Source organism: Triticum aestivum, chromosome 4D (genome assembly GCF_018294505.1).
Source record: "Triticum aestivum cultivar Chinese Spring chromosome 4D, IWGSC CS RefSeq v2.1, whole genome shotgun sequence".
NCBI lineage: Eukaryota > Viridiplantae > Streptophyta > Magnoliopsida > Poales > Poaceae > Triticum > Triticum aestivum.
In genome coordinates, this window is record NC_057805.1 from 491,748,956 (window position 1) to 491,774,720 (window position 25,765).

Consider the following 25,765-nt stretch of genomic DNA (forward strand, 5'->3'; position numbering starts at 1 on the left):
TGACAAATACGACATCAACAGGTATCGCTTTCGTACCTATGGCAAAGAGCTATCTATGGCCGACCGAAAGTCTACAAATTGTTGTGTCTCTGCTATCGGCGAAGGAGGTATCGAGTATTATGGAAGAGTTGAAGCAATTTATGAACTTGAATTCTATGGTGAAAACCCACCAAACGTCGTAGTCTTCAGATGTTATTGGTTCCAGCCGAGGGAGACTAGAAGGACTCATGAACATATAGGGCTATTCGAAATCAAACAAAGCACCCATTTGGATGTTCCCGATGTCTATATTACGGCTCAATAGGCAACCCAAGTTTTCTATCTACCGTGGGCCTGTCAAAGTTATCCAAATCTCAATGGTTGGGACGTCGTTTATGAAGTGCCGCAACGTGTTAGACCACCTCCCCCCAATGAAAAGGATTATGAACCTCACATTAACGAGGACACATATGACAAAGGAGAATTCTTCCAAGAAACACATCTTTCCAAAAAACGTTTCAGGAACCGTTCTACTCCACCCCAGAACATTGAAGTAGACAACGATAGTGAATCCGACTTCACCCCTGAGCCGGAACAAGAAGAGCCGGAAGAAGAAGAAGTTACTGCTGCAGATGACCTGTCAATGCTTGAACGATTACGTAAAGGTGGCCTTCCACATGATGATGCATTTATAAATGATGATGAGCACGTCATTACCGATAGTGATGATGATGATGCTTTTATTAATGATGATGACGAGCACGTCATTACCGATAATGATTATTAGGTATTCAATTTTTTATGTTGTACTTGATTTATATAGTTATTTGTATGATTGTATGATTTATATAGTTGGTATTTATAATTTTCTTACTTTGTATGATTGTTTCTTATACATAGTGCCATGGTCTTGATTTCCATCCCGGTCGGCCCTCGCCCGCTTTATGATTCGGATGTGGTAAATTCTCTTTCATAACTATTTGTTGCATTTCGCATTTATGCAAATTATGGCCATCAAGTTGACATAGAGATATTTTAATCTAGGAGGTATGTGAACCAGAATTTGAAACGGACCCTCTTGTCGAGAAGTTAAATTTAGTTGAAAAAGAAAATGTGTATTTGAAAGAAAAAATTAAAAGAATTGAAGAAGAGAAGATGACATTGGAGTTGTATGTTGCCGATGCCATCGATGATCACAAGATGAAGATGAATGCAATGCGCTTGAAGATGGATGCAATGCGCCTGAAGCTTAAGAAGATTAGAAAATATGCCATTGATAATGAGGCTTGGTATCATTATGCCGTTGGATCAATTGCTACCTTAGTTGTGATCTTCATCACACTTGTTGTGATGAGGGTAAGTTTTCTCTAGTGTTTTGCTTTACAAATGGATACTTAGCTTATTTTCCTCCTAAATGGCATAATTACCTAAGTTAGATAAAAAATAAGCTATACTTAGCTTATTCAGTTCATTTATGACGTACTTAGCATACTTAGGTAAAAATGGCATGATAATCTTTGTTAGCTCCAAAATGATATAGACTTAGCTTATTTGCCTCGAAAATGACATAATAACCTTACTAAGCTCCAAAATGACCTATTTACCTACCTTAGCTCTAAAATGACCTACACTTAGCATTTTTACCTAGCTTAGCAATAAAATGACATTTTTACCTACCTTAGTTAGAAGAAGAAGAAGATAAAGAAGAGGAGAGGAGAAAAAGAAAGAGAAGAAAAAAACCTTCTTCTTCTTCTTCTTCTAACTACTCTTATTCTTCTTCTAACTAGTCTTCTTCTTCTAACTTTCATCTTTCTAATTTGCAGATTTGCTTTACATGAGGAAGCTTGGATTCATGGAGTGTACTATTCTGATTATGTTCAATATGTATGCATGGATATGTTGTTGGAAACTAGTTTCTGGTTATGCATGTATATATGGATATGTTGGACTTTGTTGAACTATGTTGGATTTGATGAAATATGATGTTGGATATATATGTTGTTGGATTTGATGAAATATGATGTTGGACTTGCTGTTATATGTTGTTGGATATGTTCCATATGTATGCATGTATATCTCTGTTTGAAACCCTGTCAAATTAAATGGATTAAAATAAAATCAGGGGATATGTAGCCTCTTTGTCGTCCGCTAGCGGATGGCAAAGAGGACACGTGGCAGTCACCTGTGCAAACTAGGAACACTGGCTGCCTATTTGGTCATTTTGCCTTCAGCTGGCAGACGGCAAAGTGACCAGCTATGCCGTCAGCCAGTGGACGGCAAAGATACATACCTCTTTGCCGTCTGCCGGCGGAGGGCATAGCTGCACACGTGGCAGCGTCCCAGTTCTGCCTAGCTGAGCTCTTTGCCGTCCGTTGGCGGACGGCAAAGAGCGCCGTTAAACCCCTAACGGCTCTCACGCCACCGCACTGCCGTCCGTAGTCTTTGCCGTCTGCTGGCCTCGGATGGCGGACGGCGTAATCTTTTGCCGTCCATTTCTGGGAAGCGGACGGCAAAGAAGGCCTTTGCTGGCATGCGTTCATCCGGACGGTTTGCCGTCCGCTAGCGGACGGCAAAGAGTTTTGCCGTCCGTGAACCAAGCCTTTGCCGTCTGCCATGGCGGACGGCAAAGAAGCTGATTAAAGTAGTGATAAGGTCTCCCTTTATGGTACTCTAACATCTCTTGTAAACTCTGCTGGAAAGCCATCCATTCCTGGTGCCCTATTATTTTTCATTTGTGCTATCGCCTCAAACACCTCTTTCTCTGTGAAGGGCGCGGACAAAATCTCATTCTCGTGAGTCCCAAGTTGAGGTAGATCCCCAACCACATGTTGCAACACAAAATTCTTCTCTGGTGCTCCAAAAACGTTTTTTATAGAAGTTAGAGATATACAATTTTAGGTTATCATGGCCTAATTGTACCCTCATCCTGTTCTAACTGAATAATTTTCTTCTTTCTGTGTTCTCCATTCGCAATCATATGGAAAAATTGTGTGTTATTATCACCCTCGACCACCCGCCGCAATTTAGCTTTAAGTTCCCATTTCATCTATTCTTCTCGAAGTATGTTTCGTAATTTCTCCTTGGCTTCTATCTTAGTAGTCCGACCACTCACATCTAGCAAGCTGGATTCGCCTTTAGATCCAACTCATTAATAAGTTCTTCCCTCTTCCACTTTATATATGCCACTTTCAATTTTTTTTCCCAGCCACTCAAGAACTGACGCAAATGTCTAATCTTATGTTGCCATCTTTCTATGTCCGACTGGCCTCTGGTCTCCTTAACCCATTCCCGGGCTTAAAGGTCAATGAAACCCTCCCTCTCGAACCATGATAGTTTGAAAGAGAATATATTCTTGTTTTCTACATGGGTCGCATCCCCCTAAGTCAACAAGTAAATGAGTGTGAAGGCTATATTAAGGATCCTATGGGTTTCCATCCGCATGACAGGGCACAAGCAAGTGACAATAATATTATGGTGAGCTATATATCCATGGGAGAGGTGTGATGGCTGACTCAAAGGATTTGAAGCCACTCTATGATATCCTGCACCGCATCTACTGCTCCATTCTCATCCCAAGGTGGGCATCCGGGACCAGATTCATTTTCTTTTTTTGAAAAGGAGGATGTACCTCCGGCCTCTGCATCTGGGCGATGCATGCAGCCATTTTATTAATTATTCATAAAGACCTTGCAAGGTAATACATCAGTAAGCCTGAAGACACCATCTTGACAACACCTGTCGCTACTCCTATCCCCGTGATGAAGGGGTGCCGAATGTCCGAGCCTAATACCGAACAGACATCGCACCAACACCTAACATCTAATACCGGATGCCCCATCCAAGACACAATACTTGGACTGGGTTACACACCGGTCCGGCGCACTTTCAGTGGGCACCACATGTGCACACTGCAAGGTCCGTCACCTCCTTCATCCATCGATCCATCCTCAGATCAGATACTGACGCATCGACTTTGCCAGGCCTCTCTGCCATCAACACCACTGCGACGTCAGACAGTGTCGTCCTCGTCCGCAAGTCCATCGCCACCTGTCGGACGCCGAGTCTCCACTGTGCCACGCCGCCGAGATCCGCCACCGTCGCCTCCAACGAGGAAAACAACACCCACGGGCGCCGGCGCCGATGGTCGCATCCTCACCCACTTCAGCAGCGAGGCCACCATCTCCTACTCCAGTTGATTCGCCGCCGGGAAGCTACCGCGAGGCAACACCCACCTACCAGATCCCTTTGGACCGACGATGAAGACAGCCAAAGGTAGATGAGGTCACATCGCTACGTGACCGGCGCCATGGCCACACACACGTCGGCCCAGATTCATGGCTATCTTGTTGATATCATGCTTGACACTCACAAGAGGAAGGGAAAAGGTGTGCCACTTGACGTCCCACACTTTTGTGGAATGAGATGTTCTATTTGGTGATGAACATGAAATGCACCTTATATCATGGCATTTCTGAATGCAAAGTGGGTTCTGCATAGGCCCCGTGTGCCTTTGACCTCTCCTGAGAGACTTGTGGTCGATGAGGCCAAGAAGCTGGAGAAGAAGAAGAACAACTCTGATCCCATATTACTAAGGATGAGCAGGAGGTGTTTGCTGAACCCAGTGATAGTGACTTTGAGTTGCCCCTAGGGAGGAGCCTAGCTGGGCTGCCAAACTGAAGAACGTGATCAAGAATTCTGTTTGCAAGCTAACATTCAGCAGAGGTTGTATCATTTTCTTTTGTGCAAGCTCGTTATATTGTGTTTACTCTTTAGCTTGCACTCGTGTTTTGTTGTGCTTGTCATATAGGTGCCCACCTAGTTGCATATCTAGATAACCTATTTTATTGTTGAGCCTAAAATTTGTAAAAGAAGTTAAAATCTGTTAGTCGACTAATCAACCCCCCCCCCTAGTCGACAATACTGATCCTTTCATGAAGTTTGTTAGCTTTCTAGTCTCTCTCTCTCTCTCTCTCTCTCTCTCTCTCTCTCCTTCTCATGAACATCCTGCAAGTTATGCTAAAATCTATGTAAATTAGATTTTTATGTTTAACTCATATAGAATTTTTATTTTAGAAACATGCAAGAGCTCTTGTATACAACAGATACCAGATGAAACCAAACGTCCAGATGAGTGTACCAAATAAACAAATGGTATGTAATCATAACTAAATTGGTTATATGATTATGTTCATGGAGGATCAGTGATATTTCAGTACCATGCATATGTTAAACTTGCTATAGAATCTAACTTGCGACACATTTGCAAATGATACAATTTACACGAAGGTTGTATAAACGTGCACATCTAGTAATACACTAAAAACACTTTAAGATAGGACGCTCATAATTGACAAACGTTCACCAGGGAGGTGGCACATGCGAACGCTTTAGGTGGCATTTTTTGTTTTGACGGGGTGGCAGTCTCTTCAGAGAAGACATTTTTTGCTTAAAAACTGTCGTTGTTTGATTTCTTCACAGCTAAAACAGCTATCAAATAGTGTTCGCTTGCCACCCCTCTCCCAACGAACAATTGGGTAACATCACCTTAAGATATTAGTTGGATATTATTCTTTAGATACCTCTAGCATGATATTTTATAAAACTAAACTATACATTAACATATGGGCATACATACAAATACACATCTATGCACTATATAATTTGTGGCATTGTCACAAAAATCATTCAAATATAATTTCTGTTACATCACTTAAATTAAATTTAGCACAAACAAAGTGATCAGTGATATATGTTACAACTGATAACAAAGAACATTGGTTAACTATGTCAACTGAACTATGTGGTTAAATATACCAACTAAATAATAAACTTTGTAATGCTTAATATTGTAGTATGATAAAAAAATAAGTACAAAATTTTGGTACAAAAACTATTTATTTGACCATCAGCAACAATATTGACTGACATATGATGATCGCTACATTGTCTTCATGATTTTGAGGTTGTATTGGCTCGTTCGCTTTTACAATGAGCAAGGTTATTTTCAGATGATGTTCGAAAATGATAGGTTATACATGGACGATCCATATGTCATGTTGACCGACTTCATTGGAAAACCATGAAGTGACACTTGGGAGGCAATAGGCAATGGGTCTGGTGACCACAGAGTTGGTCGTCCTGACTTGTCGGCAAAAAGAGGGAGAGGTGTTGTACAACAGCCAAGGATGTCTCCTTCCATGGCCAGGATGCGTGATCCGCAAAAGAAAAGTGGACCTAGGGGAGGAGTAGACACTCCAAGTTGGTTCACAAATTGGCATCAAGGAGACGATAATGTAAACTGTTTTCCTGCCCCTGTTGCATTCTTATCTTGTATCAGCTTAGATAAATTTTGAGATGCTCATCAGCTTACCGTCATACTAATTTTATTGCAGGAGAAGGAATGCACTCTGGTGGTGTCAGGAGCAAGAAATATGGGACTGAATGTTATTGAGCAAAAGCCATTCCTGAAGAACTCCCCCAAAGAGACTCAAGAGACCAAGTTGAGCAGCAGCATTGAGGATGCTAACACTACCAAGACCTTAAGACCCAGAAGTTTATTGGCAACGTCGAGGTTGGCAACAAAAGCAAGAAATCTAGCAGCAACATCAGGAATTGCAACAATACCAAGAGCTCTCCAAAGACAGAAACAGTACCTGCAAGTGCAAGAAGTCTAGCAACAACATCGTCAACGATGCCAGCAACACATAGAGCAGCAGCATATGGAATTGCAACAATACCAAGAACTTCAACACGAGGAGCTCCTCCAAAGACAGCAATAGTACCTACAAGAGCAAGAAGTCTAGCAACAGCATGGTCAATGATGCCAGCAACACACAGAGCAACAGCATGGTCTTGGCAAGAGATGTCCAGGAGTGCAGGGTCCCAACTTTCTAAGCGACACAAACATCAATAGATTCTTCCGTCATTTGTCAAATTTGGTCGGAGGAGGTGCGTCAATACAGTTTGTTGATGTTGCGACTACTCAGCTTATTGCGCACTGCCCCTTCCTCTCGCATGAAGGGATTGATTTGACCTCACTTGATATTGGCCTGTTTGCGGTCAATGATAATGAGAACCACGAAGCTGTAGGCGGAACCCACTGGTCCCTACTGGTTTTTGATGGAACTCAACAACCACCCAGGTTCGTGCATCATGACAGCTCCGGTGGTAGAAACATCGAGGCAACAAACCGCCTTGCCACATCTCTTCGACGCCTATACCCTGGGATGGAAGAAGACGTTGTTCAAGCGCCGACCCCACAACAGAAGAATGGTTGGGACTACGGAGTGTATGTGATGGCGATTGCACGGGCCATCATGTGTTGGTGGTCGGAGGGTGCAATTGACAGCTGGGTGGACAGATTGTTGACGGAAGTGGACTCACAACTCAGGGAAGATCTTGTGAGGCTACTGATGGGCGAGATTGAGTTTGATGATCTTGTTTGAGTGGCTCATTTGCTGCTTTGAAATGGGTGTGTGTGATTATGTCATGTTGTTGCCACATGTACTCAGTGCTTGAGATGCCATTGCTGTATTGTTCATCTTGTTGTGACCAAGATAGTCAACTTAAGGGTTTGGCAAGACAAACAACCCCCTTTATATGCATCTTTCTTTTCTTATCTGCATCTACATTTGTTTGGAACACCTTATAATTGCCGCATTGCCATGTTCCTTGAGCTCTGAATTCAGGTAGACCTGCTTTGTTAGCCCATGAGTTGTTTAAAGTTGAGTTTTCAAATCTTGCCTTGCTTATTTGATTTGTTCCTAGTCAAAGAGGTTCTGAACAATAGAGACAGTGCTCTTTGCTACAATCTTTGCACATGATTGTGTTGGAAAATGTGAGTGCTTCTCTACACCCAGGAACTGGGCATTTCTTTTTGTTTGTTACTCTCTGGTAATTTGATGGATCGCAATCAGTATTAACATGAGACGGCTCCCAAGTGATGTTTGCCAGTAGGCGCTGAGCTGCTTGATGACTGTACCTAGTGCTTCGCAGAGGAATGGCCATGTTACTGATGCCATCCAGCTAATTTTTCACACCAATAGGTAAAGTATCAAAACTCATCGTTTTGATATGAAATGAAGTAGAATCGTTCGTATTATCTGCACCTGTGATTATCTATCAGAGAGAGCCACATCATATAGCAGAGAGAACTTTAGGTGTGTGACAGTATTTACTATAGGGAAGCCTTAATATTTTCGTGCATTTGATTTCTTTTCGTATATTTATTTGACAAGTGATATAAACAACAGTTGGAGAGGGTCTAGACAGCTGTGACTTGAAGTAGTGCAGTGCTAGGTGAAGAGATAGGGGAGGAACAAGTGTGAACCAGCTTGTCAAAATGAAAAATTCAGAAGATGATTTTAAGAAGTATGATATAGTTATCTTAATTCATGTTTAGTTTAAAGAGGAGGAGAAGATGCAATATAATCCCTGTAATATGGATGAGTTGACTTGACTCTTGAGAATGGGTCTGTCTAGGACACATCTAAACTGATGTTCACTCTGTTTGTGTTCTTTTTTTTTTGTCCTAGTTTTTTTTCCTTTTTTGTTGCTGCATTATATATTTGTGGGCTTAGATGTGACATCCTTCAAAAATATCTAGATGTGAATTAGACAAACTGCTTGAGAATATCCAACTTGAGGAGGAACTCTTCCGGGGAAGTGGTGACTGGCAGGCGGCGGAAGCAGGTGTTTTCTCCACCTCAGACGGCGGCGGCGGCATAGGCCACTCGCTGCGCAGGCAATGGCAGCTGTAGTGTTATGTTAATTACAGACAGACCGCATGCAACGTGGTTGGGAGAAAAGACGCGATCATGCTCTTGCCAAGCCCAAGCGTGCAGTGCAGCAACGACGGGAACTGAAGATGGATGGCGTCACTGTTACAGAACCTGAAGATGAAGGAGGCGTCCAAACCTGATGAAACTGAACAAGAGGAAGGTTTGCTCTGTTTCGCAGGGCAACCATCAGTTTCTGCCTGCGGTCCCGATCGAGCAGCCTCTGATTAAGAGAAAGAGATCGGTCTCAAGTGGGTGCCATTGTTGCTGAAATCAAATCGTTGTCGAAACATTTTAGTTCTATAGTTTTGTTCATGTTAGTCGTTGTGCAAATAAGGTGGCTCATTTGTTGGCAAGGTTGAGCAAGCTCTCTGATCGTTGGTCTACCGGCTTAGTGTTCCTGGATGTATCCAGGATGTTGTCAGCTTAATCATTGTTACAAATAAAGGTTAGCTTATCTAAAAAAACTAAATCAATTGTACAAACAGAGAGTTATTGGGTCCTTTTGAGAGTAAAGATTCCAAACTAAACCGGACAAAGTAGAGGGGCTAAATATGCCATCATCTGGGCCAGGAAATATGCTGAGCAGAAACATGGTACGGTGAACAAGAGCATAGCAAGTTTAAATGTCACACTAAACTATATGCAGAGTAATTAAAAAATTGACAACTCATGATACCACAATCCATTCATATTGTCATGAATTAAGATCATAAATGTTTGGAACCAGGATTGGATGATTATGATTAATGATCATCATGCTCAAATCTTCGCTAATAATATATTTACTTCAACCATGCTGTACAAACTGTCTTCCTATTTTTCCATGAACTGACCACCATAGGCATTCTGCCAGCACTGTAATCAGCAACCAATGGATTTTGGAAGAAGTGGCAGTCACACAATACAGGCACTATATATGGAAGCCTGCTTTACAATTCCTTTGCTTCACGATCCTGAACGTGAATTATGACACCCAATTAAAATACCCTATTTAAGAGATTCCAACATGCCCATCAGACAAAAACTTCCCGAAGGATACAAATATATGTGATGAGTAAATCCAAACCAGCAACTATAAATAATTTCTGCACCATGAGTAAATCTGAAATAACTACTCTCAGCTACTTTTGCATACAAGAGATATAAGAAAACATGCATATCTAAGGGTTAAACATGCAAAAAGAAATGAATATGATACTCAATAACCATATTAATCAGTAATTCTTACTTGGAATAGTTGATAAGAGCACTGGATCAGGAGTTCACCATAACAACATTAATCATAGCATGCTGATAATACACAAATTGCTGACAAGGCACTACAATGTTGAAATTGCAAAAAACTGAGAGCAAAGAGCAACTACGAAATGGCATAATGTTGTTTTTGCTATGATTTCATTACTGAGCCATTTGGTGGTTAGACAATTCTTGAGTGATATAGAATGTACGAGAGGATCAAAGAGCTTCTTCCCTATGATATCATATCATGTAGTACAAGGGTGGTGCTTGAAATGCTAGTGCTTAGCAATTAAGAAAGGTATCCAAGCATAAAATGGAAAGAGCATGTGCAAGTTGAGGCAAGTCATTTAGGGCTAGTTTGGATGGCTCCCTGGGGTCCGTGCCTGAAAATATCAGGTGCCTGGCCTGAGCCTGGTAAGAGGTGCTATTCGTGCCTGTCCAGGCTAGCCTGGAAGTGGCTTGTTTGGTTTCAATGTTACCTGGTGATGTGTCAGGTAGGGAATAAAAAATGTTAATTACACGCCAGGCGTGTTGCAGCTTGTCCAGGCGTAGTGAACTGGACGCCTGGTCCAGGCTAATACCACTGCCTGGGAAAAGATATTGTTTTCCTTCCATGTTTTTTTACCCTGGCCAGGCTAATCACACCGCTGAGTCTGCCAGGCCAGGCATGCAGCTTCTTCACGTGGACACAAACAAAACAACCGCCAGGCAGAACCCAGGGACCTGTCCAGGCCAGGCTTGTGGTGGCATGGATGCCATCCAAACACGCTCTTAGCTGCAAATAAATTCCAAACATGCAGGAAGCCTCTGAAATGTTAAAAACTGCCAACACCTGAAGGAATCAGATATGGCATGTATTAAATATAAAACTAGGAGGACACATAGAAGGCTTGAATATAAACTAATTCAAGCAATCAGTAGCCTGCCCGTATGAGGGCGAGTAGAATCAGGAACATAAACAATAACACACCTAATCATTTACATGCAGAATGAATTCTTCAATCCAAAGCTCATAGGTCATGCAGCACAAGCAAGAAACAGAACCACAGTAGAACAACAATGATGGTCTTGTATCCTAAAAATATGCTCAGTATGTTATACTGTACATAACCAGATTCGTAATCATTTAGAGCACCAACGGCCCAGTATGAAGAATGGTTACTATTAAATCGTAATAGTATTAAGATGTTTCCTCAGCCCACACGACAGTATATATTAAAGGAAGAAGTAATTATTAAAAGATAATCTAGAACAGAAGCAATAAATGCCTTGCCAAGTCGCAATTTTCTAAACTAATAGGTTCCAAATGGAAGGGGGAAATGAAACAGCTGGCAAATTCTTGCAGCAGATACCACTTGAAACATTTAAAATTGAGAATCATCTAGATCAAACTAACACCCAAGCAATTAATGGAAAAGGTAAAACCATCAATTGAGAAGAAGAGATGCGAAAGGTATGGATATCTTACTGCCATTTCAATATATTCTTTGGGGCGTCTAATTCTCAGAGTAGACCCATTGAAAGATCTTCCATCGAAAGAAAGAGCTGCTGTAGCATCCTCTGGTGTAAGAAATTCAACAAATGCCTGGCGTTTTTCCTTATTTATCTGCATTGAAGGAGCATAGGATGTGGATAAATGTTACAAAGAAAATGTGGCAAAGTAGTATGAACAACCAGATGGTAGATCACTCACCGTACAACTGAGGCATGGTTGTTTAGACCTCTGGATACGGTTAACACCCGATGACAGCAAGAAGTCATTCAAGCAACCAATCAACATATCCTCTGAAGTTGAACTAGTTAAATTCTCGATGTGCAACCTCCTAAGTGGGCGTGTTGCTTGTGTTAGCTGGACAGAATCAATAGACGAACTATTCCCTGACAATATAGTGTCAAGCGCAGTAGCAGGGTTCTGCTTTGGTGCGCTAAAACTGACTGAAACAGAAGAGGTTTGACTAACAATTGGCTGCAAATTGGTGAAGAAATTAGATTGGTCTGCTGCTGTGGGAGGCTGATCCCACGTGGCTGGTTTCTTTTCTGGTGATCGAATGACTGGTGGGGTAATCGTGGTAGTCAATTGTTCGTCTTGTGGTACTGTTTTCCTTTTCCTTGGTGAGTAGCCACCAAGCCGACTTTCATATCTCTGGTACGACCCACCACCTTGTCCAAATTATCAGATGTTCTGTACCTGTCATTTTCAGCATACTTCCTTCCAGGAGGATAATTGTCATGATCATTTCCATGGTAGCTACGCCTTTGTTCCCTTGGGGATAGTGAGAGAGATCTGTCACGTCTTCCTTGATCATGATCCCTGCTTCTTGACCTTCTCCTTTTTGACCTGGGCTCTTCACGGTATGGTTTTCCGTACTCTCTCCTTGCATCATTTATGTCATAGTGTTTGGAAACTCGGAATCGCGCGGAATCATGTTTCTTCAGCACCGGTCGATCAACATATGAAGGCTTTTCCTCATCAAAACTATGGATTTTCCTTTTTGCTTCATTCCGGAGCTTGTCGCTCCTCTCCATGATTCTATCATTATGAACAGGTTCGCCATTCCATCTCTTCCCCGGTCCCTTTAGAGACTCAGATCTTGTCACATCACCATTTCTTGCTCTGATTTCACCATGGTTTCCATCCTTGCTTTCAGCAGGCCGGCCTCTCATGCTTGTGCTATGTTTATGCGGATCATGAGCATCTTTGTCTTTGCCAGCTGACTGACTATCATCTCTTACAGAGGACCTCTCTTTCTTGGAGCCCTTGTTTGGTGCATCTCTGTGGTCATCCTTCCTTGGAACCTTTGGTGTATCTTTCAATTCATCCACCTCGGAGCCATCTTTTGGCCTCTCTTTCAAGTTTTCCTTCTTGGAGACCTCCTTTGGTGCGTCTCTAATGCTCTCCTTTTTGGAACCCTCCTTAGATGCATGCCTCGCATCATCCTTCTTGGAGGGTGCATCTCTAATGCTCTCCTTTCTGGAACCCTCCTTAGACGCACGTCGCACATCATCCTTCTTGGAGTCCTCCCTTGTCGCATCTCTAACGCTCTCCTTTTTGGAACCCTCCACAGGCACATCCTCGAGATCCTTTGTGCTCTTGTGCCCTCTTCCCGGCTCCGAGTGGTTAGGTTTACCCTTATCATTGCCCTGGAGCTCTTCCCTGGCCTTCTTAGCTTCCGCGGCGGCCTTCTTAGCCTCTGCGAGGGCCTTCTTCTCCCGCCGCAGCAAGATCTCATGGATGCTCAGAGGCCTCGTGCGGGCGGCTGACTCGGAGCCCTTCTCGCCCTGCTGCGCTCTGCTGCTCATCCTGCCCCTCGGAGCAGCAACCTCGTCGGAAACAGCGAGATCCTAAATTATCAGGAGCATAATCGGAGGACCGGGGCGCGGAGAGCGGTCGGCGCCACCATGCGGGTCTCCTCCCTGCAAAAATCGAACCAGCGGGGATGTCAGAATGGCGCGAGATAACCACGCGCGCCCGCCCCGAGCCTTGCCCTGGCGGCGGGCCCGGGGGCGGGAGGGCCGCATCGCGCCGAGCGTCGAGCGCGGGCGGCGGGGAGGAACGGGGTTACGGGCGGGGAGGGAGGGAGGGGGGGGGGGATCTGTGAGGGGCGGGCGGAAGCAACCTGGAGGAGCGGCGAATCCGGGCGGGGCGGGGCGGGGGCGGGGAGGCGGGACTCCGGCGGTGGCGGTGGCGGGGGCGGTGGGTGGCTCGCCGGGGTGGTGGCTGCGGCGTGCGGGGATTGGGGTTTTGGATGGTCTCTCTCTCTCTCTCCTCCTCGCCGTCTCTCCGGCTCGTGGTGAGACGAGAGACACACCCGGGGACGTATCTGGTGCACCGGGGCACCGGTCGCCCGTTGCACATTAAAAAATATTTGAAAAAATCTGGAAAAAAAATCTAGTGCATTGACACAACATCAATATACGTTATCTCAAAAATTTAAATCAATATTTGAAACATTGCTTGAGATACAAAAATAACAAATTTGACACTGAATAGTACATAACACAAGTTGGGCTTCAGTTTTGGCCCATTAGCACATTGAGGTCAAATTTGTCATTTTTGTATCTTGAGCATTGTTTTGAATTTTGATTCGATTTTTTGTGACAACATACATTGATGTTGTGTCGATACACTAAATTTTTTGAGGATTTTTTTGAATATTTTTTTATGTGCAACAGGGTCCGGTGCACCGGTAGCACCAATTGCCTTGGTGCACCAGATACGTTCCGGACACACCCAACCCGAGATGGTTGCTCGAGTTGGGCTATGCCAAGGCCTCGGGCCCCGGCACTTGCTGGCGAGACGGGCCGGAAATGTTAGGATGCGACGCGCAGGTGTGTGTGTGTGTCATCATTAGAAAAATTGAGATTTTATGTGTTTCCCTTTAGCTAGGGTTTCTGTTCCTCTCGGGGCGATCTCGTCGCCGCCATTGAGAAATCTCCTTCCCTACCCCGATTGCCTCCCGTAGGATTGACTTGGGTCGATCAAGGGGTGATCTTCGATCACCGCCCGGCCTCGGTTGATTCCAAGGACGCTTGACGGGAATTAGGGCTTCTGCAACACCCGATCGTCTCCGTCGGGTTAGGGTTCCAAATCTATGGCGTCGGATGGATCGGCTTCAGCAACGGCTGCGGGAGCAGACCCCGCCGACGAGATCGAGAAGATGATGGCAGAGCTGGGGCTGCGTGAGGAAGATCTGGATGATGTTGTCTATGATGAGAAAGAAGCTCCGCCTGATGCGATGCGATGGACAGCAGTGGTACGTGTGCATATCGGCAAGTCATACAGTCAGTACTGGTTCTTCAAGAACATGCGGGCGGCCTGGGATCTTGCCCAAGATTGCAAATTTCGTCCACTGGAGGACAACCTCTATACGGTGCAATTCTTTTGTCTAGGAGATTGGGAGCGTGTGATGCAAGATGGTCCGTGGCATTTCCGGGGAAACGCAGTAATAAGCACGCCCTATGATGGAGTGACGCAACCATCTATGGTGCCCCTTGAGACTCTTGACATATGGGCTCAGATACATGATGTTCCAGACAAGTATGCGCATCTTGTTGAGGCGTTGGCAGGCAAGGTTGGAGAGGTTTTGTTCATAGAGAAACGGTCCCAAGATTTTGCCGGAAACTTCTATCGAGTTTGGGTTAAGATAAATGTCTTTAAACCGCTCAAGAACGTTGTCTCGATGATCGGGGACGGCAGGAGACAGATTTATAGGGTGAAGTATGAAAAGCTCCCCGATTGGTGTGCGGTCTGTGGCCACTTGGGCCATGTCTACAAGGAGCATGGAGACGGCATGCATGCCCCAAGTTCTCTGTACTTCAAGGACCTGCGCGCGTCCTGGTCAATGCGCACTACTACTGGCTCGGGCGGTGGAAGAGGACGTAGTGGAGGAAGGGGAAGCCGTGGTGGTCGCAATAGTGCAAGGGGTGGAAGGTACAGCGATACGGGAGCGTCTGAAGCTGTCCAGGAAAGAGACACTACAGGGTACGATGATACTGATATGCTGGAGGGGAACCGGAAAAGGGGAGATAGAAGCGATCTTAACTTGATCAACAAAAACCTGCTTGAGCCTAACGTCAATCAGTTGGCAATAGTTCCGGCAGGGGCAAATCCAGTCAGCCCCCCTCCCAGTGACCTGAAGAGGGTTAAGGCAAGTGATGACAAAGAGGGCTTCGGATCGGCAGCAAAACAAAACTTGGCAGGCTCTTTCGAGGAGCGCCGCCGATCCCAATGAGTATCTTGGTGTGGAACTGCCGCGGGGTTGGCAAACCCACGACAGTTCGTGAGCTTCGCGATATGGCGAAGCAGTTTGCCCCCTCTATTGTATGCATAGTTGAAACTCAAATAAAGGGTAGTCGAGTGGAGAACTTAGTTGATACTTTGGGTTACAATAAAAGTTTTGCTGTCAGTAGTGCTGGTAGGAGTGGTGGAATAGGGATTTTTTGGAATGATTCAATAAAGCTTGATATTATCGGTTACTCAGAGTACCATGTAGATGTTGAAGTTGATTCCTTACTTGGCATTAAAGCAAGGTTTACCTTTGTGTACGGAGAAGCTCAGGTGAATGAGAGATATAAAACATGGAATATGTTGAGAGGCATTACCAGCTTGAGTGCTCTTCCATGGGCAGCGCTGGGCGATTTCAATGAAGTTTTGCATGCTAATGAACATGACGGAGTGGGCAACAGGAGTCAAGCGCAGATGGATGCGTTTCGCGACGCCCTAGATACGTGTGGTCTAGCAGATATTGGGTACCGGGGGAACCCCTGGACTTTTGAAAAAAAGGTGGCAGGAGGGACTTTCACTCGAGTGAGATTGGACCGATGTGTGGCGTCACCAGCATGGTCGCTGGCTTTCCCGTCATCACAACTTGAGCACAAAAATACCGCGTCTTCAGACCACGCGGCGATTCTGCTAAATCTTGTTGTCGATCAAACAATCAAGCTCGGGCCAAGATCCTTCAAGTATGAACTTATGTGGGAGCTGTGGGGGAACGTAGAAGAAATTCAAAATTTTCTACGCATCACCAAGATCAATCTATGGAGTAATCTAGCAACGAGGGGAAGGGGAGTGCATCTACATACCCTTGTAGATCGCGATGCGGAAGCGTTGCAAGAACGCGGATGAAGGAGTCGTACTCGTAGCGATTCAGATCGCGGTTGATTCCGATCTAAGCGCCGAACCACGGCGCCTCCGTGTTCAACACACGTGCAGCCCGGTGACGTCTCCCACGCCTTGATCTAGCAAGGAGAGAGGGAGAGGTTGGGGAAGACTCCGTCCAGCAGCAGCACAACGGCATGGTGGTGATGGAGGAGTGTGGCACTCCAGCAAGGCTTCGCCAAGCACTGCGGGAGACGAGGAGGGAGAGGGGTAGGGCTGCGCCAAAGAGAGAGACGTTCTCATGTATATGGCAGCCCCAAAACCCCCACTATATATAGGGGAGGGGGAGGGGCTGCGCCCCCATCTAGGGTTCCCCCCCAAGGGGTGCGGCCAGCCCTAGATGGGACTTGGGGGGCGGCCAAGGGGGGAGAGAGGGGGGCGCACCACTAGGTGGGCCTTAGGCCCATCTGAGCCTAGGGTTTCCCCCTTCCCCCCCTTCCTGCGCCCTGGGCCCCTTGTGGGAGGCGCACCAGCCCACCTAGGGGCTGGTCCCTTCCCACACTTGGCCCACGCAGCCCTCTGGGGCCGGTGGTCCCGGTACGTTACCGATAGCACCCGAAACTTTTCCGGTGACCAAAACAGGACTTCCCATATATAAATCTTTACCTCCGGACCATTCCGGAACTCCTCGTGACATCCGGTATCTCATCCGGGACTCCGAACAACATTCGGTAACCACGTGTATCTATTCGCTATAACCCTAGCGTCATCGAACCTTAAGTGTGTAGACCCTACGGGTTCGGGAACCATGCAGACATGACCGAGACGTTCTCCGGCCAATAACCAACAGCGGGATCTGGATACCCATGTTGGCTCCCACATGTTCCATGATGATCTCATCGGATGAACCACGATGTCGGGGATTCAATCAATCCCGTATACAATTCCCTTTGTCAATCGGTATGTCACTTGCCCGAGATTCGATCGTCGGTATCCCGATACCTTGTTCAATCTCGTTACCGGCAAGTCTCTTTACTCGTTCCGTAACACATCATCCCGTGATCAACTCCTTGGTCACATTGTGCACATTATGATGATGTCCTACCGAGTGGGCCCAGAGATACCTCTCCGTTTACACGGAGTGACAAATCCCAGTCTCGGTTCGTGCCAACCCAACAGACACTTTCGGAGATACCTGTAGTGCACCTTTATAGCCACCCAGTTACGTTGTGACGTTTGGTACACCCAAAGCATTCCTACGGTATCTGGGAGTTGCACAATCTCATGGTCTAAGGAAATGATACTTGACATTAGAAAAGCTCTTAGGAAACGAACTACACGATCTTGTGCTAGGCTTAGGATTGGGTCTTGTCCATCACATCATTCTCCTAATGATGTGATCCCGTTATCAACGACATCCAATGTCCATGGTCAGGAAACCGTAACCATCTATTGATCAACGAGCTAGTCAACTAGAGGCTTACTAGGGACATGGTGTTGTCTATGTATCCACACATATCTGAGTTTCCTATCAATACAATTCTAGCATGAATAATAAACGATTATCATGAACAAGGAAATATAATAATAACCAATTTATTATTGCCTCTAGGGCATATTTCCAACAGGAGCGCCACCCAGGATTATCAGACTTGGTTTCAAACAGCTGGAATGGCTCAGTAGCAATGACAATAGCAGAGTTGCATGGGAAGTTAAAGGGACTTTCAAGGGGATTGGCTGCATGGGACCGGACGGAGTTTGGTTCGGTGATGGGAGAAATAAAGAAATTAAAAGGCGAACTTGATAGTCTACGAACTCAACCGGGGAGGACTGGTCCATCCCACACTGAAACAAAGATCATGGACAGATTGGTGGAACTGTACCATAGAGAGGAGATTTTGTGGCGCCAACGAGCACGCTTGGAATGGCTATCCCATGGGGACAAGAATACTTACTTTTTCCATCTCCGAGCCAGCCGTAGGAGAAGAAAGAATAAGATCAAGGCGCTTATGCGTCCAGATGGAAGTCTTACGGAGGATAACCAGGAGATGGAGGGACTGGTGAATGCGTTCTATATGAATCTGTACTCCTCGGAGGGGGTCCAAAATATGGAGAGAGTTATTGATGCAGTTCCCCGCAGAGTGTCAGAGGAGATGAATGTTAAACTGAATGCTGCCTATACACAAGAGGAGGTGAAGGTGGCATTGTTTCAGATGTTCCCGGTTAAGTCGCCCGGTCCTGATGGATTCCCTGCACACTTTTTTCAGCGCCATTGGGGTGTGTGTGGGGAAGAGGTAACTAATATGGTGTTGCGTATTGTCGAAGGAACTGAGTCCACAGAGAGCATCAATGAGACCATCCTAGTTTTGATCCCAAAGGTAAAAGATCCAAATCAGTTGGCTCAATTCCGTCCAATAAGTCTGTGCAACGTTTTATACAAAATTGCATCTAAAGTGATTGCAAATCGGCTGAAACTCTTGCTGCCTGATATTATCTCTCCAGAACAGTCTGCTTTTGTGCCTGGCAGGTTGATTACTGACAATATAATTGCAGCTTATGAGTGCTTGCACTTTATGAAGAGAAACAGAGCTAAAAAAACCAGTCTTGTGCCCTTAAGTTGGATATGATGAAGGCTTATGATCGGGTGGAGTGGCCATACCTTCAAGCCATTATGCTCAAATTGGGCTTTACATGGAGGTGGGTAGATATTGTCATGGGAATGGTTACATCAGTGAAGTTCTCGGTTTTATTCAATGGGAAAAAGTTGCAACAGTTTATACCATCAAGGGGCATCCGACAGGGGGATCCGATCTCTCCATACTTGTTCTTGCTAGCAGCAGAGAGGGCCTTTCGTGCCTGTTAAAATCCAGAGATGAGTCATCAAATCTTCATGGAATACAGGTGGCACCTTCGGCGCCACATGTGAACCATTTATTGTTTGCAGATGACAGCCTGCTGTTTTTCAAGGCGAATAGTGAGGGAGCAGAGGAGGTCAACCAATTGTTGGACATCTATTGTCAAGCAACGGGGCAGAGAATTAACTATGGTAAATCATCTATTTTCTTTAGCAAGGGCGTCCCTGACACTATCCGTGCTAAAGTTAAAAGTTTGATTCATGTTCCCAATGAAACGTTGAGCGAGAAGTACCTTGGAATGCCATCTGATGTTGGAAATTCAAAGAATGGGGCCTTTAAATTTTTGAAAGACCGCTTGTGGAGTAAAATACAAGGATGGATTGAAAAAACTTTGTCGACGGCGGGCAAGGAGGTTTTGGTGAAGTCGGTGGCGCAAGCGGTACCGGTCTTCTCTATGTCCTGCTTTAAGCTTCCCCGGGGACTATGTGAACACCTAAACATGCTCATCAGAAAGTTTTGGTGGGGTAGCAAGGATGGGCGCCGAAAACCTAGCTGGGTTTCATGGAAGGACATGACACAACCCAAAGCTATGGGAGGCCTGGGTTTCAAAGATTTTGAATTGTTTAATTTGGCGATGCTGGCAAAGCAGGGTTGGAGGATCTTACAAGAGCCAGACTCGCTGAGTGCCCGGATTCTGAAGAGTGTCTACTTCCCAAACACAACCATATTGCAAGCTCAGTTGGGTTCAAAACCTAGCCAAATCTGGAGAGCCATAGTGGAGGGGGTCCAAGTCCTCAAACTGGGACTTATTAAGCGTATTGGCAATGGAAACGATACTGATGTGTGGCTGGATAATTGGATACCTAGAGATGAAACGTTGCGCGCATATGGGAGCAGAGTGGCGAACCCACCTAGGCTGGCTTCGGACTACTTTGATTATACAATGGCTACCTGGGACAAGCAAAAGATTGAGCAGACGTTCATGCCTATGGACGTCCCAGCTATCCTCTCGATCCCGCTCAGTACACGGAACTTTGATGACTACTGGGCATGGCACTTTGAAAGAAACGGCGTATTCTCCGTTCGGTCGGCGTACAGAATGCTCGTGGCTACTAGGCAGCGAAGGGAGGCTTGGCTCGAGGGCAGCGCGGGCACCTCCAATTCTCGAACTGAAGAATTATCTTGGAAGGCTTTGTGGCGAACACAGGTTCCGGCGAAAGTTCGTATGTTCATGTGGCGTTTGGCAAGACAATCCCTCCCTACAGAAGATGTACGAGCACATAGAAACATGGCTGTTACTAGCTCCTGCGGTTTATGCGGCTCTCGGGACTCATGGAGACACTCCCTCCTCGAGTGCTCCATGTCCAGATGTGTATGCGCGCTGGAGGAGGATGAGATTGTTGATCGTATGATAGCCACGCAGGAACCCAATGCGAAGCAGTGGATTTTCACACTTTTGGCATACAACACGACAAGTTTGTTTGAATGGTGGTGACACCGTGGGCGATATGGACGGCCAGACGCAAGTTCATTCATGAAGGAATCACACAAAGTCCGCAAGCAACACACTCGTTTGTGGCTAGATTTATATCTGAACTGTCAATGATCCAGGTGAAACCCAACGCGAATTTACAAGGAACCCCTCATGCAGATGGAGCGCCACATGCAAGGGCCTTGGCACCTCCAACGAGCTTCGCGAAAATCCACGTCGACGGCGCAGTTTACAGGGACCGACGCGGATCAGCTGTTGCAGTGTGCCGTGATGAAGCTAGAGACTATCTTGGAAGCTCAGCATTGGTTATCGAGGACCAACATGACCCGGCGACGCTAGAGGCGATTGCTTGCAGAGAAGCATTAGCCTTGGCTGAAGATCTTCTTCTCCAACATTTTGTTGTCTCCTCCGACTGCAAACAGGTGGTGAGCGACATCCGCAATGGAACTCAGGGCCGTTATGGCTCGGTTATCAAAGAAATCAACCTTCGAGCTGCTAGTTTTAATTGTAGTTTTATGTTTGAAGGTCGAGCCGTTAATGGCGAGGCCCATAGTCTAGCTAAACACTCTCTATTCCTAGATCGAGGGAGGCACGTTTGGTTGTCAAACCCCCACGACCCGGTTTGTATCCCACATCATGTGGACTATCATCAATAAAGTTTAGCTTCTGCCCTAAAAAAAAAAGGAAAATTGAGATTTACCGGCAATCCGGTTCCTTTTGTTTTGTCCCGGTATGTTGCCAAAATTGAAACTGCCACTTAAAAGTTTCAAAAAATTCCAAAAAAAAACTGCAAAAGCAAATTCATGTTCTCTAGGTATAGTTGAGTTTAATAAAATAATAAAGTAAATTTTAGGCGAGACAAACAAGACATAATTCCGGCCCAAAAACAACAAAATACAGGCCCATTTTGCTTCATGTAATAGTCTTTTTTATATATGCCGTGTATAGATCCATATTCTTCTAAAATTTTGCAACACATACAACACATCTGTATATACCTGTACACAAAATTCAGAACTTCTTGAGATACAAAAAGTACTCCCTCCGTTCCAAAATAGATGACCCAACTTTGTACTAGGGAGTACCATTTTCCAAAGAAAAAAAATACCGGGCTCCACGGAGCCCGGCCACCAAAGTGCATTATCACAATTGCACACACTCGTGGCTTAGCATGGAATAGGATTTACCGATATTCTCAAAAAGAAAACAATGACGAAAAAATTTGTGTGCTAGCTATCTCTGGCAGCTCTCAAGTAACAAAAATCATGCACACTACAACGGTACTATGATTGCACCGCAATTTGTGAATATCCAATTGTGCACTGGGGAGCATTTGTCTCTATCATGAGTACATTTTAAAAATCTAAGATTAATTATTATTATTATTTACCATTTTCGTGTTAGTGTCCAACAGAGTAATATTTGGCAACATTCATTTGAAATGGAACAGTAGTGTTCAGTGCACACTAAAGCTCCTAGGGGAAAGGGGCATTTCGAAACAGGTTACCACAAACTAATACTACAAATTCATTTTGATGTGAACCAACATGTGGTTGGATGGTAGAGGGACATGGAGCTTTTGCACCCGAGCTCACAAACTACCCCATGAACAGTAAAATCAAAAAAAATAGTAAAAAATCCAAAAAATTATGATTTTTTTGTGATAAACATTGATGAATGTTTTCGTTGCACGCAAAAAATTGTGACGAAATTTGTTTTTTCCCACATTTCCACGAATGTTATTTCATCACAAACTTTTGCACGCAATGAAAACTTTCATTAATGTTTATCACAAAACAAAAATCTGAAATTTTTTATTCTTTTTACTATTTTTTTGATTTAACTATTCATGATGAAGCATGTGCGCTCGGGATCAAAAGAGCACTTTTGTGGTTAGAGCATCTCTAACAACAGCCTATAATAGGGCACGAAACATTTCAACAACAGCCCAATAGCAATTTTTTTGCAAACAAAATTTTGGGCGGCCCAAAAGTAAGGCACTGCGTGTGGCAAATTTGAGGTAGACGGGCTGCCACCGCAAACAGGTGCGGCTGTCGCAAACACCCCGCGCGCAGCTATTTCTATCATGCGCCCAGCCGGAAGTCGCAGGATCAGCGCGGCCGCCGCCGCTCCCATGCTACTTCCCTGAGTGAATTGCACATGCGGTCCAGGTAGTCGCTGGTTTGGTCTAAAACAGTCCTGGAGCTTGCGTGTTGCCTCGTTACGGTCCTGAAACTTGCCAATATGGTCCATCGACGGTCCTCAGGCGGGTCCCACGTACGTCCAGCCACGGCAGCACAGGCCGACGCGGGCCGAATCAGTTTTTTGCAATGCGGCCCCTTACTTTGAGAAGAATACAGCCCGCAGTACATCCTCTCAGGCTGGACGTACGCTGATTGAAACAACGAACAGGGGCGGCGGCGGTTGGATTTGATCGGAGGCGATCGGCGAGGAGATAGCAACCATTTTGAGAGAAAGTAGGAGGCGATCGGCGACGGTGGCGAGGACATAGCCACCGTGAGTCGCCATCGGTGGCGATGGCTCCCGTCCGGCGGCATGATAGGGGCCCCGTGCCCAAATATGGTATCTCATAGCACCATTTTTTCAGATGTGTTTTTTAGTCCAAGCGGAGGATTCCCATTGGAGTTGCGGGCATTACATGTTCTAGGATCAATAGTTAGGAGTGAGGCTGCTGTTTCCTTTTCGTGAACAGAAGTGGAGGTTCCATTGTTCTTGGCTTTCCATTGGTAGTATCTGATGAAACTAATAGTATACTCAAATATTCTAGCAGAAGCATCAAGTTCATGGCCATTCTGTTACACACCCTCTTGAGTGCACTGATCAAAACCTCCTTAAACTCTTCATTAAACCCTCTCATAATCAACTAGCGGGTATGGAGCAGATTGGTTTACCACGGAGGGATTCAGAAGTGCTGCCACCTCAGAGCAATCAGTTTCCACACACAGCCAGCTGATGTACACTTTACTAACTTTCGACAGGCCACAAATTATTGAACTCAACTCTGCTTCTTCAGGGCTATTACATTTTGGCAGGCGTCTGCAAATAGACAGGCCCACTTGGCCTTTTTTATCTATGAATATTACACCAGCACTCGCCTCTTTGGTGCTCGCAAGAACCATTTGGTTTTTTTTCAGAACTATCACATCTGCTGCTTAGTTTGATTACAGCCCATAGCTGATTTGGTTAAGGTTTTCATGTATAATTATGTTTATTTTGAGGCTCTGCACTGTTCTGGTCATCAGTTTAGTTCAACTTGTTACTGATTGTGTTCGGGTTTCGATCAGCATAGGATTTCAGTACGTATGAACTGATAATTTTGATTTTTCTTTGTTTGTCAGGACATGAGACTGATCACTTCACTATAGCTCAAGAGGAGAAATTTGCACTTGCTGAGGTGAAAAGGTTAGCTATGCAAGCAAAAAAAAGAGAAGCGGCAGAGGCAAAACAACGGAAGGCAGAAGAAGAAAAAAAGGATTCAAGAAGAGAAGAAGAGAGAGGCAGAGGAAGCATATGCAAGGGAGGAAAGTCAGTTCATTTTGATGCAACAAGAGGAGCAGGAAAGGCAGCAGAGATGGAGAGAATATCAGCAGCGAGAGGAGCAAGCAAGGCAAAAGGCTGCTCCACAAAGTGAATAGGAGGTTGGTAGGGCTCAAGATGCTCCAGTAAGGCAAGATGAGCTTAATAGGGCTCAATTTGCTACAGCAAGGCTAAACCACACTCATGAGAAAAAAAGCTAGATGATATGAAAGCATTGAGATTAATGGCTGATGAGGAAAGGTACAAGGCATGGCTGCAAAAACAAGACGAGATGGAGCAAGCAAACAGTCAACAAGGCACTTCCAACAAAAGAACTCTTCCCAGTCAGCAAAACACTCAATTTAAGATGCCAAGAAAAGTTAGAATGTTTGATTATCTCAAGGAGTAGTTTACTTCATTGTGATGTGCCAATTTCAGTTTATTTTGGACCACTATAAGTAATTGAAACTATGTTTATTTTGTCACATATTCTCATGAACTGATCATGTGTAGTGTTCATGAGCATGTGTGCCAATTTTTTGTTCAAGCTACAAAACTCATCACAATCATAGCACTGATCACAACACAGTACGTACTATGCAATTACCAAAATATCACAGACAGCCCAGATCATCTGGCTTAACTAACATATTTCACTGCATTTTGTCCATTGAAATTCAGAACAGTACACTGCATCTTGTGCAGACAGTGCCTCCCCGCAGCTGGTCCAGGCTTCCGGACGGCGTCTGACAGCAGCGACGCACGGACGTATATCGTACCGGAATCCTCCAGCAGCATCTTGCGCTGCCGCCGACAGCCGCACCACCTGCGGCTCCATTGTCGCCGTCCGCAGGGGCTCGAAAGACAGTGTCCCCTTCGGCCCCGCGCCGGCGCTGCCCCCTTCTCCGTCCTCCCGCGCAGCCGCGGAGCACTAGCACGGCTTCCACTCCGCCTCCACGTCATAGTCCGCCGCCTTGTACACCACGCGGAGCAGCCCTGCCGCCGGCCGCTCCGCGTATGACCCACGCAGAGCACCCCGCCACCGCCGCTGTTCGACATCCTGCACTCGCCAGCCCTGCCACCAGGCGCCATGCCCATGGCCGCTGCCTTCTCCAGCGAACGCCTGTGGTGTCGCACCGCCGCCGCCACGCATGGTTCTCTACAGTTAAGGATTGAAGAAAGAATTGGGGATCGAACAGAAGAAGGTTCCGCTTCTCGCGCTCGACTGTAGAGAAAACGATTCGGCCCGCGAGGCCGTGATAGCCTGCGTCGGCCCGCGTTGACA

At 45.5% G+C, this 25,765-nt stretch overlaps 1 protein-coding gene and 1 pseudogene across 1 annotated transcript; one reads left to right on the forward strand and one right to left on the reverse strand.

Moving 5' to 3' along the window:
* Positions 1-9,309: 9,309 nt before the first annotated feature.
* On the reverse strand, positions 9,310-13,710 carry LOC123098948 (splicing factor U2af large subunit A-like; annotated as a pseudogene).
* A 9,604-nt stretch (positions 13,711-23,314) lies between these two features.
* On the forward strand, positions 23,315-24,967 carry LOC123100538 (uncharacterized). Its single transcript, XM_044522452.1, has 2 exons — positions 23,315-23,526; positions 24,303-24,967. Exons 1-2 carry the CDS (start codon positions 23,481-23,483, stop codon positions 24,593-24,595), a joined length of 339 nt encoding a protein of 112 aa, XP_044378387.1. The 5' UTR covers positions 23,315-23,480; the 3' UTR covers positions 24,596-24,967.
* The last annotated feature ends 798 nt before the right edge of the window (positions 24,968-25,765 follow it).

Excerpts from the sequence above, each read along its gene's own strand:
- LOC123100538 (XM_044522452.1), top strand. The coding sequence starts at position 23,481 with ATGGCTCCCGTCCGGCGGCATGATAGGGGCCCCGTGCCCAAATATG. Across the intron at positions 23,527-24,302 it reads GGGCCCCGTGCCCAAATATG|GACATGAGACTGATCACTTC; the intron begins GTATCTCATAGC and ends TTTGTTTGTCAG.